This window comes from Capricornis sumatraensis, chromosome 20 (assembly GCF_032405125.1).
Source record: "Capricornis sumatraensis isolate serow.1 chromosome 20, serow.2, whole genome shotgun sequence".
NCBI lineage: Eukaryota > Metazoa > Chordata > Mammalia > Artiodactyla > Bovidae > Capricornis > Capricornis sumatraensis.
The window spans coordinates 53,406,773-53,423,699 of NC_091088.1; the positions used below are offsets into that span (position 1 = coordinate 53,406,773).

Consider the following 16,927-nt stretch of genomic DNA (forward strand, 5'->3'; position numbering starts at 1 on the left):
CACCGAGAGGGGGCGAGGGGTGGACACCACACCCCCCAGCCTGGGGCACAAGGAGGGGATGGTGCCCGTCTTGGGTGGGGAGGTGGGACAGCTGCAACTCCAGGGGCTGGGGGGAGGGGCCGCCAAGCAGGACACTGGCGTAGACTGGTGCCCAGTAGATGCGCTCAGCAGTGCCCCCTCCACCCAGCCAGACCTTATAGGACTCTTTGTTATATATTAATTTCTTTCTCTTTTTTTTTAAGTTTTTGACTTTTTCTTTAGAAAAAGGCTTTGTCCACGCCCCCAGCCGGCATCCACCACCCCTCGTGCCCGCCTAGAGGCGGGGTATGGCTTTGAGGGGAGCAGAAGGCCCTGGTACCCATTTGCCAAGGGGGTGAGGAAGGAGGGAGGAAGGGAGAGGACCCTGCTGGGCCCACCAACCCACAGGGCCAACATTCCACTTGCACAGAGGGGAGGGGGTGGCCCGGCCCCCTCTCTGGCTCCCCCCGCCCCTCCCACTGTGGGGCGTTAAGGATGGGGAGAGAGTGGAGGGGCTCCGAGAGGAGAGGCAGGTAGGCAGGCATCACCCCAGGGGTCCGGGCGAGCCAGAGCCAGGCCTAGGTGAGGGTGATGTAGGCAGACGCCTTCTCTTTCAGGTGCCGAAGACAGAGGTGACAACTCCAGCTCCCTGTGGGGCGGGCAGAGGACAGGGAGTTGGGTCAGGTTTGGGCAGGGCTGCCCCCACCCCCACCCCCATGTCAGACCCTCCTCTTCTCTCACCTTCCGGGGGCTCCGCCATGGGAGGACTCAGGCAGTACATGTGGTAACCCCGATCGCAGTCGTCACAAAACAGCAGCTGGTCCTGGGGGGTGAGACCCGCCCAGCTGGCACCCTGGGGGCACGGGCACCAGAAACCGGGGTGGGGGGCGGGGGCAGGGGCCAGGTCAAAGGGGCTGGGGGAGGTGTCTTCTTGCAAGACACAAAGGGCTCTGAGAAGGTCATCTTTGCAAAACCCTGCTGGGCCACACCAAACGCCCTTGAGGACCATCAGTTTGTGGTTTGTAGTTTGGGTTTTATAGGATTCTGTGGGACACTGAAAACGACACTGAGATGGACTGGAAGCCATGGGTTCAGGTCCCAGCAGAACCATGTCCCTAGCTGGGTGACCTCGGGCAAGTGTATTCCCCTCTCTGAGCGCGGTGTCTTCTCTGTGAAGTGGGAATAAGAGCACCTACCTCAGGGTGGTTGGGAGCACTCAGAGAGTGAAGAGTGTTAAGTGCCGGGTTCAATTAATGGCCACTAACAATAATAATAATACAGGTTAACTGGTGTTCACGAGGGAGGGCGCTCCAGGGAAAGGCTTAGGCCCAGCTGGCGGAGGGGGCGGTGCCAGGCGGGGAGGCTGCGCGGGCAGGTCCCGGGGAGGAGCGGACGGGTACTCACGTCGTTCTCCGAGGTGCCGCACAGGCTGCAGGACTTGCACTCGATGCATTGCCAGCGGTAGGTGCGCACGGCTGCCGTCATGTTCACCGTGAACTGTAAACACGAGGGGTGTCCTGGGGGCCGAGGGGCAGGGATGCGGTTAGGGGCTGTCGCGCCCCTGGTGGCTGCTGACCCTGGGGAAGCCCCTGGGGGCTCAGCCCCCACCCCTTGGCTCACAAGGCCTGACCCCGCCCAGCCCACGGTGCCCCGCGCCCGTTCCGCAGGCAGCGCCGCCCTGGCCACCAGTCTCCTACCCGGCCACCATGGCAACCACACTCTGCTCCCCAGAACACCATGGCAACCGCATTCCATTACCCAGGGTGCTGTGGCAACCACTTTCTACCACCCACAACACCGGGGCAGCCACGTTCTGTGAACCGCTGTGCTGAGGCAGCCACATTCCATTAGCCACACCAGAGTGGCCAACCCGTTCCCTTAACCGCAGAACGTGGCAACCACAGTCTCCCAGCCACGATGCCATGGCAACCGCCTTCCACAGAGGGGTCCCCACACCCTGGTTCCCTGCAGCCCAAGCCCATTACACACAACGCCACAGCAACCACAACGTTACCAACGTGACTATGGAGCACGTGAACCCTCTGGTTGTCCCACCACCCCAGCGCAGACCCACATCCACGACCCCAGGCCACCACGACACCCAATCGCCATGACAACCATATTTCACTACCCTTAATACCATGACAACCACAATTCGTTAGCCACCGTGCTGAGCAACCACAGTCTCTTACCCACAAGTCCACCTTGGGAAACCACATTCTATTAACCACAACTCCACGGCAAGCGCCCTCTGTTGTCCACAGCATCCAGGCAGTGGCAATCCGTTACTCGCTATCACAGCCCACTACCCCCTGGTGTTTTGGCAGCCATCTTTCACTGTTCCCCATGCCAGACAGGCACCTGCCGGTGCCCACAATGTCATGACAACCGCGTTCCATTGTTCCCAGAGCCTCCCTGACCCCACTGAGCTCCCCACAGTCCTCAGCAGTTGAGTCAGCTCTGTGCATCCACCAGGATGCTCTGCGTCCCCCCAATTCTCTCTCCTCTGCTTCCTGCCCTCCAGATCTGGAGTCTCTCCACCCCAGCCCCCAGAAGCCTCAGGTCGGGGGCATCACCTGATCGCCCACAGTCAGCACAGGAGATGAGGTCCTCAGGACACCCCGTCTTCTTGGAGCCCCCCAGGCAGAAGTCGCAGTAGCCGTTGGGGATGACAGTGCCGTCAGGCGCCTTCTTGGCTGAAAGACAGCAGGCAGGGGTTGGCGGGGGCAGGAAGGGACCCTCAGTCCAAGGCTGCTACAGAAGTAGGGGCAGAGGGAGGCGTCCCTACCTGTGTGTTTCCTCTGTGACTCAGGGACCCAGGCCAATTCTTTGTAAAACTCTGGGGGTAGGGGGACAGAGAGAGGGGCTCTCACCACAGGCAAGGCTCCACCCTGCCCACGGCCTCGGCCCCAGGGGTGGACCCCTTGTCCAGGCATGGAGGAGGTGAGGAGAGGGAGCCGCTACCCTAAGCTGCATCCAGCAGCAAAAGAGAGTTGCAGGGAGCCCAGGTAATTCTCATCAGGACCTTGCAACTCTCTGAAAACAACTGACAGGTCCTCTTTATTAGGTAAAAACTTGGCAGGTACAAGCCCCCTGCTTCCCCTGCCCATACGCACTTCTGTCAGGCAGCCACCCCCAACGAAGCCCCAACTAAATAAAAATTAGGTAGAGGCCACTGGCCACGATCTGGTATGGAAACAGACACTCAGAAGGAAAATTCTGAACACAGGTGCCTGGGTGTGTAGTAGGGGTGGGATGAAGAGACTGCTCTCTCCCACCGAGGAATGGGTGGGAGGATGGTTCCTCCACTGGCAGAGCCTCTCCCCAAGCCTTCCCCCATCCCTCAGCTGTCAAGGTTGGCACTGGATTGGCATGGGCGGATGCCAAGGGTTCCCAGGCCACGGCCCCTGCCCCTTGGCCGAAGCTCAGCAGAGAAGGGAGGAAGGGAGGCAGGGAGGGAGGGAGTCATCTATCACCCCCCTCCCCAAGCTCTAATTGAAACAATAAATCAGACCCAGAAATATTACGCCCGGCCGGGAGCGAGGGAGAGATGGTTGGTTGCCATGGCAACCCCAGAGCCAGCATCCCCATGGTTGGTGGGGGGAGGGGACCGCTGAGCTGGAGATTTTCCAGAAATGTCTAATGTGCCCCCTCCCTCCCAGGCTCCTTAGCCCCCACTCCCAGGGCCCCTCACCACCCCACGCCCTGCCCGCCTGCTCACGTTTATGGTTGTTTTTCCGGTGGAAGGGCAGGGCGTGGCGTTCGGCGTTCTCCTCCCCCTCCTCCTCAGCCAGGTGGGTGTGGGTGTAGTGGTAGCTGAGCCCTGGCCGATTCTTATACCGTTTCCCACAGACTGGAGAGTGAGCAGGGAGGGCCGGTCAGCCCTCCAGCCCCTGCCGCCTCCACCCTGGCCTCCAGGATCACACCTCCCCCCTCTGCCAGGGTCCAGAACGGGAGGGAAGGGGGCCAGTGGGGGGCAAGGTCTCTGGGTCCCACTCTCTCTCTCTCTCTTCCCCCCTCTTCAGAAGGACTCACTATCACAGACATACGGCTTGTCTCGGTCCTCCAGGGAAGCGGTGTCCTGGCGTTTCCGGAGCCCCCCGATGCCGTATGCCTAAGGGGAAAGTCAGGAGTGAGGGGCCAAGAAAGGGAAGGAACTAAAAGAATTTTCACCATTTGGACTTGAAAGTCCAATCACAGCTCCGCCACTTCCTAGCTGTGAGTCTAGAGTAACTCTCTTGACCTCTGAGGTTCCATTTTCTCATCTGTGCCACGTGTAGGAAGATAGCTCTAACCCCCTGTACAATCTCTGTTTTGAAAATGGCTTAATATGCCCAAGTCTCAATTTCCTCATCTATAAAATGGGTATAAAAATCCCCTACCCCTTCAAGCTGCTCTGAGAGTTAAAAAGCTAAAATTGGGGCAGGGTCTGAACACTGCACAAGCAATCAATGGAACCTGCCTTGAAGGGAAGGGTGATGGGGGGAGGTTTGGGAGTAATACCTTTCCTTTGGCCCTGTTCTTCCTCCTGGGCATGTCATCCTCTGGGTCTTCCACTTCAAGATCATGCGGAAACTCCAACAGTTGCTGTTTCTGGGCACCAGGAGAAGGGAGACTGGGGTCAAGAAACGGGGTATTGTTCTGCTTTGGGAGGTAGTTCTGGACACAGCAAAGATCAGGGGTGGCAGGGCAAGTTAGGAGGTCTTCCCAAAAAAAGATGAAGTGTGGAGGGATGGAGACAGGATGCTCAAAGGTCCTAGGGAATCAGGGGAGATTTCAGAGCAGGAGCAAGATGGGCCAGGACACAGGCCGGTTGAGAGGGCAGCCACAGCCCCTGGATGGGTGGGGGGCTGGGCAGTCCTACCTGGCAGTCCATAATGGTCTCCTCCTCCTTCAGCTCTATCTTCTTCTCCCCTGTCTCGGCACACAGGAGAGCCTCAAGGACTGGCCCCTCGGGGAGGCCACCCTCCTTCTTCAGTGGCGCTTCACAGTCTGGGGACAAGACCACGGTAGGTAGGAGGGGGGTCAGGTGAAGAACTTGTCCCTGGAGGACTCCTCAGACTGCCCAGGTTGGGGAATCATGCTCTTTTCTGGAGGAAAGAGGCTTTCCCACACTCAACCAGCAACAGACTCAAATACTCAACCATCCATACCACCCTCATTACTTCCACACATCCTAAGGATGCCCAGACCCTGGAGAATACACAGTCAGACCATCAGAGACCATTGGACATACTCAGGAGAAACATGGCCGGACCCTCCTATATAACTACATAATACAAGTAGGAGACCCCACCCAGACCCCCACAACTGGAGAGAAGAGACATTCAAACAGGACACACATGGACATACACAAGGGAGATACAGACAGATCATCTGAGACAGCCAGAAACACAAGGGAAGAGGTACACCCAGACGCTCAGATACACCCAGACTCACGGAGGAGACATATCCAGACCCTTGGGCACACTCAGAGACACTCCAAAAGAGAACATTAGACCATCAGATAAACCCAGACCACATGGGGAAAACACAACCAAACCCTACCAAATACCTGAACATACTTAGGGGAGAGACACCAGAGAATCACTCAGATGGATACTCATACACACAGGTGATACACACAGTCCCTCTGGGACAATCAGACACACCCAGGAAGACAGAGCCAGATGGACACGCCAGTACACCTGCCTGGACCTACACAGATCCTTGGTTATACCTGAGCAAGGGAAGAGAAACAGCCAGTGACTCTATCAGTGCTGGACACATTTGAGAAGTGATAAAGCCAGACACTCATGGCGCAGCAGACACGGGCAGAAACACACCTGACACTCCAAACAGACACTCAGGGACGAGACTCTCCCAGACATTCCAGAGCATCTGGTACTCAAAGGAAGAGAGACACTCAGGAACAGATAGACCAGACACACTTAAGAGGAAATAAGCCTGGAAACACCTGAAAAGAGACACAGACACCAAGACACGCTGTACTACAAATGGAAAAAGTCACAACCAGACACTCTGACACACCCAGATACACACTCAGACATCCACAGGAAAGAACAGGCAGATACTCTGATACATCCCAACTCACAAGGGAAGAGATACACAAGGATGGGATACACCTGGACACACAAAACAGATACGACACTCTGTCCAGGAATACACCTGGGTCCAAGTAGAAGACGCAGTTCAAAATACTCAGGGAAAACTGGAGAGTGTCTGTACTACCCCCAGACACACACCAGCAGACACAGCCCATCACTCAGACGTGGGCCGGGAGGGAAATAAAGGCAGATGCTCAGACGCACAAGGGCATCAACACCCTGATCAGCCAGTGGTGTGGGCACCCACAGGGGCCACCCCAGGCACAGGACGGAGCCCCACCTACCGATCTTGTACTCGCAGGGCCGGAGTCTGGGGTCTTCCAGGATGTTGAGCCTCCGTTTCTTTCTCCAACAGCGGGCCGGGTACGTATAGATCTGTCCGGGGGCCAAACCTGGAGTAAGAAGGGCGGTAAGAACGCGACTGGGAAGCCGCCGCCCCGCCCCACGCCCGCCCTCCCGGCCGGTACCCGGGCCGCGGTGGGTCTTCTCCATCCAGATGTAGCAGTTGTTCTGGGCCACGCCGGTCTGCGAGTCGAGGAAGGGCAGGCGCAGGCTGCGCTCGGCGCACAGGCGCGCGTTGTAGCTGCGGCAGTGCTCGATGGCCTCGCGGTAGAAGTCCTCGCCTAGGCTGCGAGGGGCGGGTAAGCGGGCGGGCGGCTGTCAGCAAGGGCAGGAGCACCCGGCCGCCCAGCACCCCTCCCCCAGCCCACCCGTCGGGAATGGGTGGGCCGACTCCTCCAACCTCACCTCTCCCCTCCGGTCGGGACCCAGGAGCCCCCAACCCGGGACTCAAGCGGGCCTCGAGCCAAGGAGTGGATACAATATAGGAACAGATAAAGATACACCAGGACACATCCATTCAGGCACATATCCAAATCCACAACACAAATGTATCACACATAGTCGCACAGGATTCACACACAAAGAGAGACATATCCCAAGACTCACAAAGGGAGAAACAGACACATCTCACATATGGGCACACACAAATATCTTCTGAAAAATACAGATCTCTCAAGTTCCATAGTGTAGAAACAGACAGATCACACACGTGTCCACGCACAAATATACATCACATATCCAAAGACACACAACATAAACAATCACCCACACAAAGACACACAACATGTAAACAGATTACACACCACAGTCACTCACACTCACTCATGCATCCAAAGACACAGGTACACAATGTTAAGAGAAAAAATGTTAAAACAAACTACCCGTTTAAGCACTTACACACATATCCAAATACACAACACAAATCACACACAATTCAGATACACTATACAAAGAAATCACACAGATTCACACAGGATACACACACACAGTCACAAAGATACACAATAATATAGAAACCAACATCTAAAATACCACATATTCAAATACACAAAGATACACATATACTCAATGTAGAAACAAATCCACCCATATTCACACAAAAATTTGCACATAAATACAGGAATACCTACATATCCAAAGACACAGAACACAAATGAGGCACAGTTTCAAAGGACATGCACACACACTCAAAGATTCAAATATCCAAAGATACCTAGAGTAGAATAAAAGAAATCAAATACACATCCACACACATATCCAAAAAAAATAAAAAACACCAGAATCCGAACAAGTGACACACACTCCATATCCCAAGACAAAGGTACTGTGAGCTTCACTCAAGTTTACCAAGGTCCCCGCGCCCCTAGTCCATTTCACCTTCTCCCCAACCCCGGGGGTCTCAGGGCGGGACATGACCCCCTTTTCCCGAAGAGGACTCGGAGTTCCGCACACTCTCCTCTCCTCCAAAAGCAGCGCGTCGGACACAGTTCTTGCCAGAGACCCACAGTCACACACACTCGCAACCCCGCGCAGCCCGGCCCACGGTGACAGCCCCCCAGACACCCCATCGGCCCCACCCCCAGCCGCCACACACACACACGCCCGCGCGATCCTCCCGCGCTCCCTCCCCCGCCTCCCGCCGGCCCGCAGCACCTCAGGGGGCCGGGGATGACCGTGGCCATCTTGCTCCCCGGGTCCTGCCCCCAGCAGGTCCCCGCCGGGCCGGTCCTCCCAGCGCTCGGGCGGGCGCTGAGGCCGCCCATCCATTCATTCCCGGGGGGCGGGAGCACCGGGGCCACAGCCAATCAGGGCGGCGGGGCGGGCCCTCCCGGGCCATGCTGGGAGTGGTAGTTCCCCGCCTGCGGCAGGCGGGACCCCAGCGGGAAGCCGGTCAGAGATGGGGCTCGAGGCACGCATAGCCACTCGCGCACGCTCACCCATGCACACCTCGGAGTCTCGCACATGGGTCTACACTCACGCATGCACACCTGGGCTCGCACACACCCACACACGGCGACTTACACACACATTCACACATATACTCACAGCCTCCCACGCAGACTCACGCACACTCCCTCTCCCACACCTTCGCATAGACTCGCATACATTTGCACTCACACAAACACTTGAGTGCCAGGAGACTTAGCGACAACGTACAGATGCCCACGCAAACGTCCCGCCAACGCATGGCTCCCTGCCGCCGCCTCTCCCCCGAGTCCCTCCTAGCTCCAGAGCACCCTCTCGGTCCCCGGCCTCTGGTCACCGTCAGGGCTGTGTCTCTCACAGGGACCACGCCCGACTCAGCCCCTTCCCCGGCCTGACAGCAGCCGTGCCAGTTAGGTGTGTGCTGTAGCCACACTTCATGGGTTCAAATCCTGACTCTACCACTTGGTGGCCATGTAACCCTGGGCAAATAACAATCTTTCTGGGAATCAGTTTCCTCATCTGTAAAATAAGGATGATACCTCATTGGATTATTGTGAGCATTAAATGAGTACGTATTGGGGTGTGCATGTGTTAAGTCGCTTCAGTCGTATCTGACTCTACGACCCCGTGGACTGTAGCCCGCCAGGCTCCTCTGTCTGTGGGATTCTCCAGGCAAGAATACTGGAGTGGGTTGCCATACCCTCCTCTAGGGGATCTTCCCAATCCAGGGACTGAACTCTTTATGTCTCCTGCATTGGCAGGAGGGTTCTTTACCACTAGCACCACCTGGGAAGCCCTTAAATATTGGTAAATTGCTTCAAAAGGCATCTGACGGGGATTTCACTGTTGGTCCAGTAGTCGGAGAAAGCAATGGTACCCCACTCCAGTACTCTTGCCTGGAAAATCCCATGGATGGAGGAGCCTGGCAGGCTGCAGTCCATGGGGTCGCTGAGAGTCGGGCACGACTGAGCGACTTCACTTTCCGTTTTCATTTTCATTCATTGGAGGAGGAAATGCAACCCACTCCAGTATTCTTGCCTGGAGAATCCCAGGGACAGGGGAGCCTGGTAGGCTGCCGTCTATAGGGTCGCACAGAGTCAGACACGACTGAAGCGACTTAGCAGCAGCAGCAGCAGCCAGTAGTTGAGACTCCGCACTCCCACTGCAGAGGGCACAGGTTGGTTGGGGAACAAAGATCCTTATGCCATGCAGTTTAGCAAACAAACAAAACAAAAGGTACCTGGCAGGTAGTAGGTGTTCAATAAATTCATTCATTCCACGAAGAGGACCTGATGTGTACTAAGATGTAAAATGGTGATAGCTAACCATTATTAGAAAGAATAACGCTTGACATATGTGTGTTAGTCACTCAGTCGTGTCCGACTGTTTGCGACCCATGAACTGTAGCCCCCTAGGCTTCTCTGTCCATGGGATTCTCCAGGCAAAAATACTGGAGTGGGTTGCCATTTCTTCCTCCAGGGGATCTTCCCCACCCAGGGATCAAACCTGAGTCTCCTAGATTGTAGGCAGATTCTTTTACCCTCTGAGCAGATTTACTTTACCAGGGAAGCTTGGCATATAATAGATGCTTACAAAATATTTGTTAAGAATAAATATACTGAGTAGCCACCAAGTGCAGGCACAGTTCTTTAACAGAGATTCACCCACCTGATCCTCATAATGACCCACCAGGGTGATATTACCATTACCCTCATTTTCCCGGAGGAAGTAGAGTCGCATGTCGTCAGCCCCTGGTGTTCGCTTGAAGGTGAGACTAACATAAGTATTCACTCGCCCAGATGTCTGTATCACGTGGGTCACCCCCTTCTTTCTGCCACTCCACCCTAAGGGATGCCCAGAGAGGAAGCTGACCTTTGGAGTCACAGCACTTGCCAAATCCCACTCACCCACACCAAACCCACACCCCCATCCAAAGTTCCTGTTGAGATTTGAGCCCTTGCATGGATAAAAAGGCCCACAAATGTCCTTGTCTACCAGGGAGCTCTCCGGCAGACGGAAGAGGCCTCGAAGCCCTCACCTCTTTTGTCTCTTGATGCCCCCCCCACCTCCCTGATGAGAGAGGCCCCTCCAGGTCTTCCACACCCATGGTCACTTCTAAACACACACACACACACACACACACACACACACACACACACACACACACACACACACACACACTTCCCTGGTGGTCCAGTGGTTTAAACTCCACACTCCCCAGTGCAGGGGTCGTGAGTTCAATCCCTGGTCAGGAAACTAAGATCCTCCAGGCAGCAAGGCTTGACCCCAAAACAAAAAACAAAATACACACACACACACACACACACACACCTCTAGTCTTAGACCCCTTCCACAGGCTCTCCCCCATCTCTCTCAGGTAAGGCCTTGATCTCCCTCTCCTCAAACCCCCAAAGCAGGGAGTGGGTCTCTGCTTCACATCTGGCCTAGAGCAGATGGCAAGGGGGTGAGGCACCTCACTCTGCGTCACAGATCACACAGCGCCACAGGGACACTGGCACCTCACAGTCACTCTGGCCTCCAGGTCCCCTACAGTGGCTACCCCAATCCCATCCACAGTGAGCCCTGCCCCCACCCCCAACCCACCAGCTCAGCTCCAAGAGCCCTTGCCACCTTCCTCTGTCACCTCCCACCAGCCTCCAATACATCCTTACACTTGCTCCCCCACACCTCTAGCCTCAGGCACCTGGCTCACCCCAGAACCTTGGCATCAGTTTTGCTCAGCTTGGAGCCTGAGTACAGAACACTCCATCAGCTCCCTGGAGGCCCTTGTCCACCAGTGCAATTTGACCTACAGCTGACACCTAGAGAAGGGTCTCTCTCCCCTTCCTTACCCCTAGTCACCCTCTCAGACCCCTCAGCCGCAGTCAAGCTCCCATGTCCAAACAGTCCTGTCCCCATCCCCCCATGCCCTGTGTGGAAACTGGACCACAAGTGAAATCAACATTGATACGAAACAGTAAAGAATCTGCCTCCAGTGCAAGAGACCCGGGTTTGATCCCTGGGTCGAGAGGATCCCCTGGAGAAGGAAATGACAACCCACTCCAGCATCTTTGCCAGAAGAATTCCACGGACAGACAAGCCTTACGGGCTCCAGTCCATGGGGTCGCAAAGAGTCAAGACACAACTGACACTCTCACTACATTTAGTCAGAGTCAGGCTCAGTACCAAGTGCTTTACAAACATCACAGCAGCAACCATGAGATAATAAGAACTGTAATGATGCCCCAGTTCACAGATGGTAACGCTGAGGCTCAAGGTGGGGAGGTGGTTAGTGCTCAAGATAGGGTTCCAATACAGGCAGTCAGAACCCTTCAGAGCCCATTCCTAAGGGGACTGGATTCTCTCAGGAGCCAGCCCCTTCCCTCCCCTCGCCTCCTGTAGATCCCTCAGAAGGTGAGTGCTACTGGCACTCCCACCCCCAAGCTGACTCAGGTCTTCAGGCCCCCGCAACGGCTGCCCCACACCTACTCCAAGAGGTCAAAGTGAGGAGGTCTGGATACCTATAGATCCACCAACCTGCACACGAGCCCAGTGCCAGCCAGTTTGAGGGTGTCCCTGATAGGGGTAACACGTCTGTGTTGAAGAATTAGAGCGAGAGGGAGGCAGAAGTGTCACCGTTACACACTGTCTCACGCCTACCCCAACCCCACACACGCCCTCCAAGCCGGCTTGGCTCTCCGCAAAGCCACACGTGTAGGCGCGAGCTTGTAAGGCCCGGCCCCCTCCATGGCCCAACTCCCCCCACCATCAGAAACCCGAAGCTACTGGGGGCCTTAGGTCCGGCCACCCTAGGCACAGCCTTTCCGGAGGGCGGGGGCGGGGGGCGCCCCGAGCCCCTCCCCCACCCCAACGCCCAGCACCCGTAGCTCAAGGTCAAGGTGGCGGAGGCGAGGGGCTGGGGGGAGGGTGGGGGAGGTCGCCCCGGCCCCTTTGTGCGGCGCCGCGGGCATTCGCCCTCCGCCTCCTCCCCGCCAGGCCGGGGAGCGGGGGAGGGGAGGGCCGCGCGCGCCAGCCGGGGAGGGAGAGCCGGAGCGGCCGCGCGCCTGTCACTCCCAGCCTGCTGTCACCGTTGGGGAAGGGGGCGGGGAGCACTGGGACCCAGGAGTTCGGGATCCCGAGGAAGGAGCGAGAGAGACGGAAAGAGAGGGAAGAAGTGGAGAGAGCGAGGGCTGGCCAGGAGAGGAGAGGGCTGGGAGAGAGCGTAGGTTTGAACCCAGGCGTCCAGGATGCCAGCCGCGGGGTCCGGGAGGAAGCGAAGCTCGGAGGAGGCACGCGGACAGGGAGAAACGGAGGGAATCCCCGGAGACTGAGGGCGCTCCCAGCACCCTCTCCCGAGGCATCCGGTCCCCAAGGAGATAGGAGATGCTCTCATTACATGTGTACGGGCAGGGAGAGGCAGAGAGCCCACGGTCTAAACTGACCGGAGCGTCGGGGCTTTAGGTCCTGAAGACCCGGGAAGGAAAAAAAAGGGGGGAGACAGCAGGGATCGAATCGGGGACCCCCGACGTCTCAGCTCCCACCCTGCGGCCGCGCAGACCGAGGTTCCGGGAGAAAGAGAGGGGAAAGAGAGAAAGATGCTTTTGAGGAGGTAGAGACCTGGGAGACTAGGGTCCGGACTTAGGCATTCGTACTCCCAGCCCCAGGCAGGGGCAGACCCGGCGCCTCCAGAGACGAGGAGGAGGAGAAGGAAGCCCCTACCCCCACTCTGGGTGGGGAAACGGCCTCCGCCACCCCCAGCCCGCGCCACATTCCTTCACTGACAGCGACAAAGAAGAGGCGCCCCCGCGACCCTGGAGTGGCTCCTGCCCCCAGGCCCAGGGGGGAGACAGGGGGTGGCGGCACGCCCCGGGGGGACAGGGGGACAAGCTGGGGGGCCCATTCAACTACCATCCGCCCACTGCGTCCCCCTCCCCAGCGAGGGCGGGGGCAGGGTTCGGGTTGGGGGCGGATGGAGGGACGTGGACGGCGGGGACACTCACGACTTGAGCGGGTTCTGAATGGCGGTGGCCATGGCCCGCTCGGCTGGGCCGCCTCCGGCCCGGGGCGCCGCTGCCGCTGCGCGCGGGCCCAGCCCGGCCTGCGCCGCCCGCTCTGCCGCCCAGCGCGCTACGATTTCATTCATTCTTGGGGCTGCAGCGCGAGCGGAGCGGGGCGGGCCGGGGGCGGGGCTCGGCCAATCCCCGCACCTCCCGGCGCACGACGGGACGTGGAGTCTAGGGGCGCTCGGCGGCGCCCGAGGGCGCCCCTGTCCGGACTACACGTCCCAGGGGGCGTCGGGAAAACCGTGTGCCCATTGGCTACTGAGGATACAGGGCGGGACTGGACTCGCCCCAGAGCATCCTTTCCCTTCCCTGGAGTGCTCCCTTCCCAGCTCTGGCTCTCCATCCTTCAAGAACCACGGGCGTGCGGGAATGGGTGGCCGCTGATTTCTGGATCTCCCCTGGGTGTGTGGATAATCCCAGAGTCTGTCGTGTATTCTTGTCTTTGCCTGCTTCTCTGGGTGTCTCTTCTTTTGTAAGCCAGTCTGTAAACAAGCACAGGGGTTAATCAATGCCTTTGTTCATTTATTAAGTGACAGGCACTCTTCTAGGCACTGGGGAAACAACATGAACAACAGACAGAATCGCTGCCCTCAAGGAGCTGAGCTGTGAGTGGAGAAAAACAGATAATAAGCTGTTAATTTTAGAGAGTGGAAAGTGCTATAAAGAAAGTGGCTTCTCTGAGGAGGTGACATTTGAGCTGAGACCTGAGAAGCTGTCACCATGCAATACACAGAAGCAGGAAAAGCTTGACAAGTTCAAAGATTATTGTGGAAAGCTAGTGTAAAAGAGTCGAGTGAGTGAGGAGGGAGACAAGGTTAGCCAGAGAGCAAGGAACCAGATTATGTAGAGCCTTGTAGGCCATTATAAAGAAAATGGATTTTTGTTCCAAGTGCAATCAATCATCCTTGACTCTTCTTTTTTCACACACACCTCAAGTCCATCATCAAATCCTGTTATCTCTGCATTCACAAATAGATTCAGAATCTACTCACCCTTCTCCCTTCACAGCCTCCGTCCTAGGACTCCCTCCTCCCATCATCTTCCCCCTGGACAGTCCCTGACTATTCTCTCCAGGGTAGCCAGAGTGAACTGCCTAAAACAGCTGGCATCACCACACTGTCTGGCTCAAAACTTCCAATGACTTCTTTCACACTTGGAATGAAGTTCTACGTCCTCACTATGCTCTCAGGGGCCCTGCTTAAGCAGATCCCCAACCTCCATCTCATTTCCTCTGTTTGTTTAGGCTGCGCTGGGTCTTAGTTGCAGCCTCCAGGATCTTCGTTGTGTGGCATGCAAACTCTTAGTTGCAGTGTGCGTGCTGGATCTACTCCCCAGCCAGGATGGAGCCTGGCCCCCTTACATTAGGAGCACAGAGTCTTACACTCTGGACCACCAGGGAAATCTCCCCACTACATTTCTGATCTCATCTCCCTTCTTTTCCTTGACTAGCTTTGCTGACTCATTAGAAAAGACCCTGATGCTGGGAAAGATCGAAGGCGAGAGGAGAAGGGGACGACATGCTTGGATGGTTGGATGGCATCACCTACTCGATGGACATGAGTTTGAGTAAGCTCCAGGAGTTGGTGATGGACGGGGAAGCCTGGTGTTCTGCAGTCCATGGGCTTACAAAGAGTTGGACATGACTGAGCAACTGAACTAACTTTGCTCCAGTCGCACTGGCCTCCTCCTTATTCCTGGAACACTCCGGCCCCACTTCAGCCACAGGACCTTTGCATCTGCTGTTCTCACTGCCTAGAATGCTCCTCCCCCAGCCATCTTCATGGTTCCAATGCTGACTTTATTCAGGTTTCTAAATTAATATCACTCCCTCAGAGACAACCTCAGCTAAAACAGCATCCCTGAGAAATTCTATGTCCTCTTGAAAGCTTTTTTTTTTCCCCCTGGGACTTCCCTGGTGGTCCAGTGGCTAAAATTCCACTCTCCCAGTGTAGGGAGTCTGGGTTCAATCCCTGGTCAGGGAACTAGATCCTGTATGCCAGTCTTTGCCATATGGAAAAGACCTTGGTGCTGGGAAAGACTGAGGGCAGGAGGAGAAGGGGACGATGGAGGATGAGATGTTTGGATGGCATTACCAACTCGATGGGATGAGTTTCAGCAAACTCCGGGATATGGTGAAGGACAGGGAAGCCTGGCATGCTGCAGTGCATGGGGTCACAAAGAGTCGGACACAACTTAGTGACTGAACAACAAAATGCTGATCCTGTGTTGCCGTAACTAAGATCTGGTGTAGCCACATAGATTCATATTTAAAAAAAAAAAAAAAGCTTTCTTTTTATCCCAACACTTACAGTACTCCATCCTCATACTATAGACCTATTTACTTACTTGATTTATTGCCAACTCCACTCCTTTGAATACCAGCTCTATGAGGCAGAGGTTGTTACTTAATCCGCTGCTCTCTCCCCAGTACCTAAAACAGGGCCTGAAAAATAGCAGGTGCTCGACAATTATTTGTTGAATAAATAAATGAATCAATTAGTCATTATGCTCCATGTCTCTCCCCACTGTCTGGCTCTGTGGAGCACAACCAGCAAGGAGAGAGAGAGTCATGTGGCCCCCAGGCTGTGCCCTCCCACACACATAGACACTTAGACAATCTGAAGGGACCAGGGTGGTGGCCAGGGTAGCAGTGGGGGGCGTTGTTGAATTAAGACAACCTTCCCAGCAGAGGGTCTGGAGCTAAAGCTTCAAGGCAAAAAGAAAGGAGAAGTTCGTTTCTACAGAATCATGCCCTGTGTGGGCATGCAGTGATGTGTTTGCACTACTTATTTATGTACTGGCTGCGCTAAATCTTCGTTGCTGTGCACGGGTTTGTCTTTCGTTGTGGCGAGTGAGGGCTACTGTCTGGTTTCGGAACATGGGCTCTAGAGCACAGGCTTGCTAGTTGTGGCACACGGGGTTCATTGTTCCATGGCTTGTGGGATCTTCCCGGACTGGGGATCGAACCTGTGTCCCCTGCCTTGGCAGGCAGATTCTCAACCACTGGACCACCAGGGAAGGCCCAGCAATGAAATGTCTGATGGCTCTGCCCTAGGCTTTCCCTTAAGTTTGCAGTCCTGTCGGGTAACAGACCCCTCACTATACAATGACAGCCAAGGGTGGGGGAAGCCCAGGCAGAGGGGTCAGGAGATACACGGGCTAGGGGAGCCCAGAGAAGGTTCCTGACCAGTCTGGGGGTCAGGGAGGGCTTCTTGGAGGAGGTTTCAGGGAAATCTTTTAAATCTTGACCCTCTGATCTCTCCAGACACAAGGCAAGTTCCTGTCCTGACCTCTTGTGTCCGTGATGCCTGATCTTCCTGTCCCTCGAATCTTGGTAACAAGCAATTTAATCACTTCTTTAAGCACTTCTCCCAACCTAGAACCCAAAGATTTGACCACCAGAGGGCACTGTGGCTCCAGTTTTTGTCTGGGCAGTCTGTTCAGGACTCCTCAGATCCAGGAGGGACATTG

The 16,927-nt window shown here is 56.0% G+C and overlaps 1 protein-coding gene across 4 annotated transcripts; it reads right to left on the reverse strand.

Annotated features, from left to right (window-relative positions):
* Positions 1 to 596: 596 nt before the first annotated feature.
* Positions 597 to 13,425, reverse strand: DPF1 (double PHD fingers 1). 4 transcript variants are annotated; one of them, XM_068992170.1, is made up of 12 exons: positions 13,394 to 13,425; positions 6,593 to 6,753; positions 6,410 to 6,517; positions 4,883 to 5,010; positions 4,522 to 4,611; positions 4,054 to 4,132; positions 3,740 to 3,871; positions 2,807 to 2,857; positions 2,595 to 2,714; positions 1,423 to 1,535; positions 760 to 841; positions 597 to 667 (listed from the first exon to the last, which is right to left on the reverse strand). In XM_068992170.1, the coding sequence occupies exons 1-12, from the start codon at positions 13,423 to 13,425 to the stop codon at positions 597 to 599; spliced, it is 1,167 nt and encodes a 388-aa protein (XP_068848271.1). The 4 variants fall into 4 exon arrangements, with proteins under 4 accessions (XP_068848271.1, XP_068848272.1, XP_068848270.1 ...); XM_068992171.1 differs by lacking the exon at positions 13,394 to 13,425 and adding an exon at positions 8,121 to 8,149; XM_068992169.1 differs by lacking the exon at positions 13,394 to 13,425 and adding an exon at positions 8,121 to 8,149 and having other exon boundaries at positions 760 to 871.
* Positions 13,426 to 16,927: the final 3,502 nt, after the last annotated feature.

Coding starts and splice junctions, on each gene's coding strand:
- DPF1 (XM_068992169.1), bottom strand. CDS start 8,149: ATGGCCACGGTCATCCCCGGCCCCCTGAG. Junction 2,715..2,806: donor GTCACAGAGGAAACACACAG/GTAGGGACGCCT, acceptor GCTGTCTTTCAG/CCAAGAAGGCGCCTGACGGC. Junction 1,536..2,594: donor TGCTGACTGTGGGCGATCAG/GTGATGCCCCCG, acceptor CTCGGCCCCCAG/GACACCCCTCGTGTTTACAG.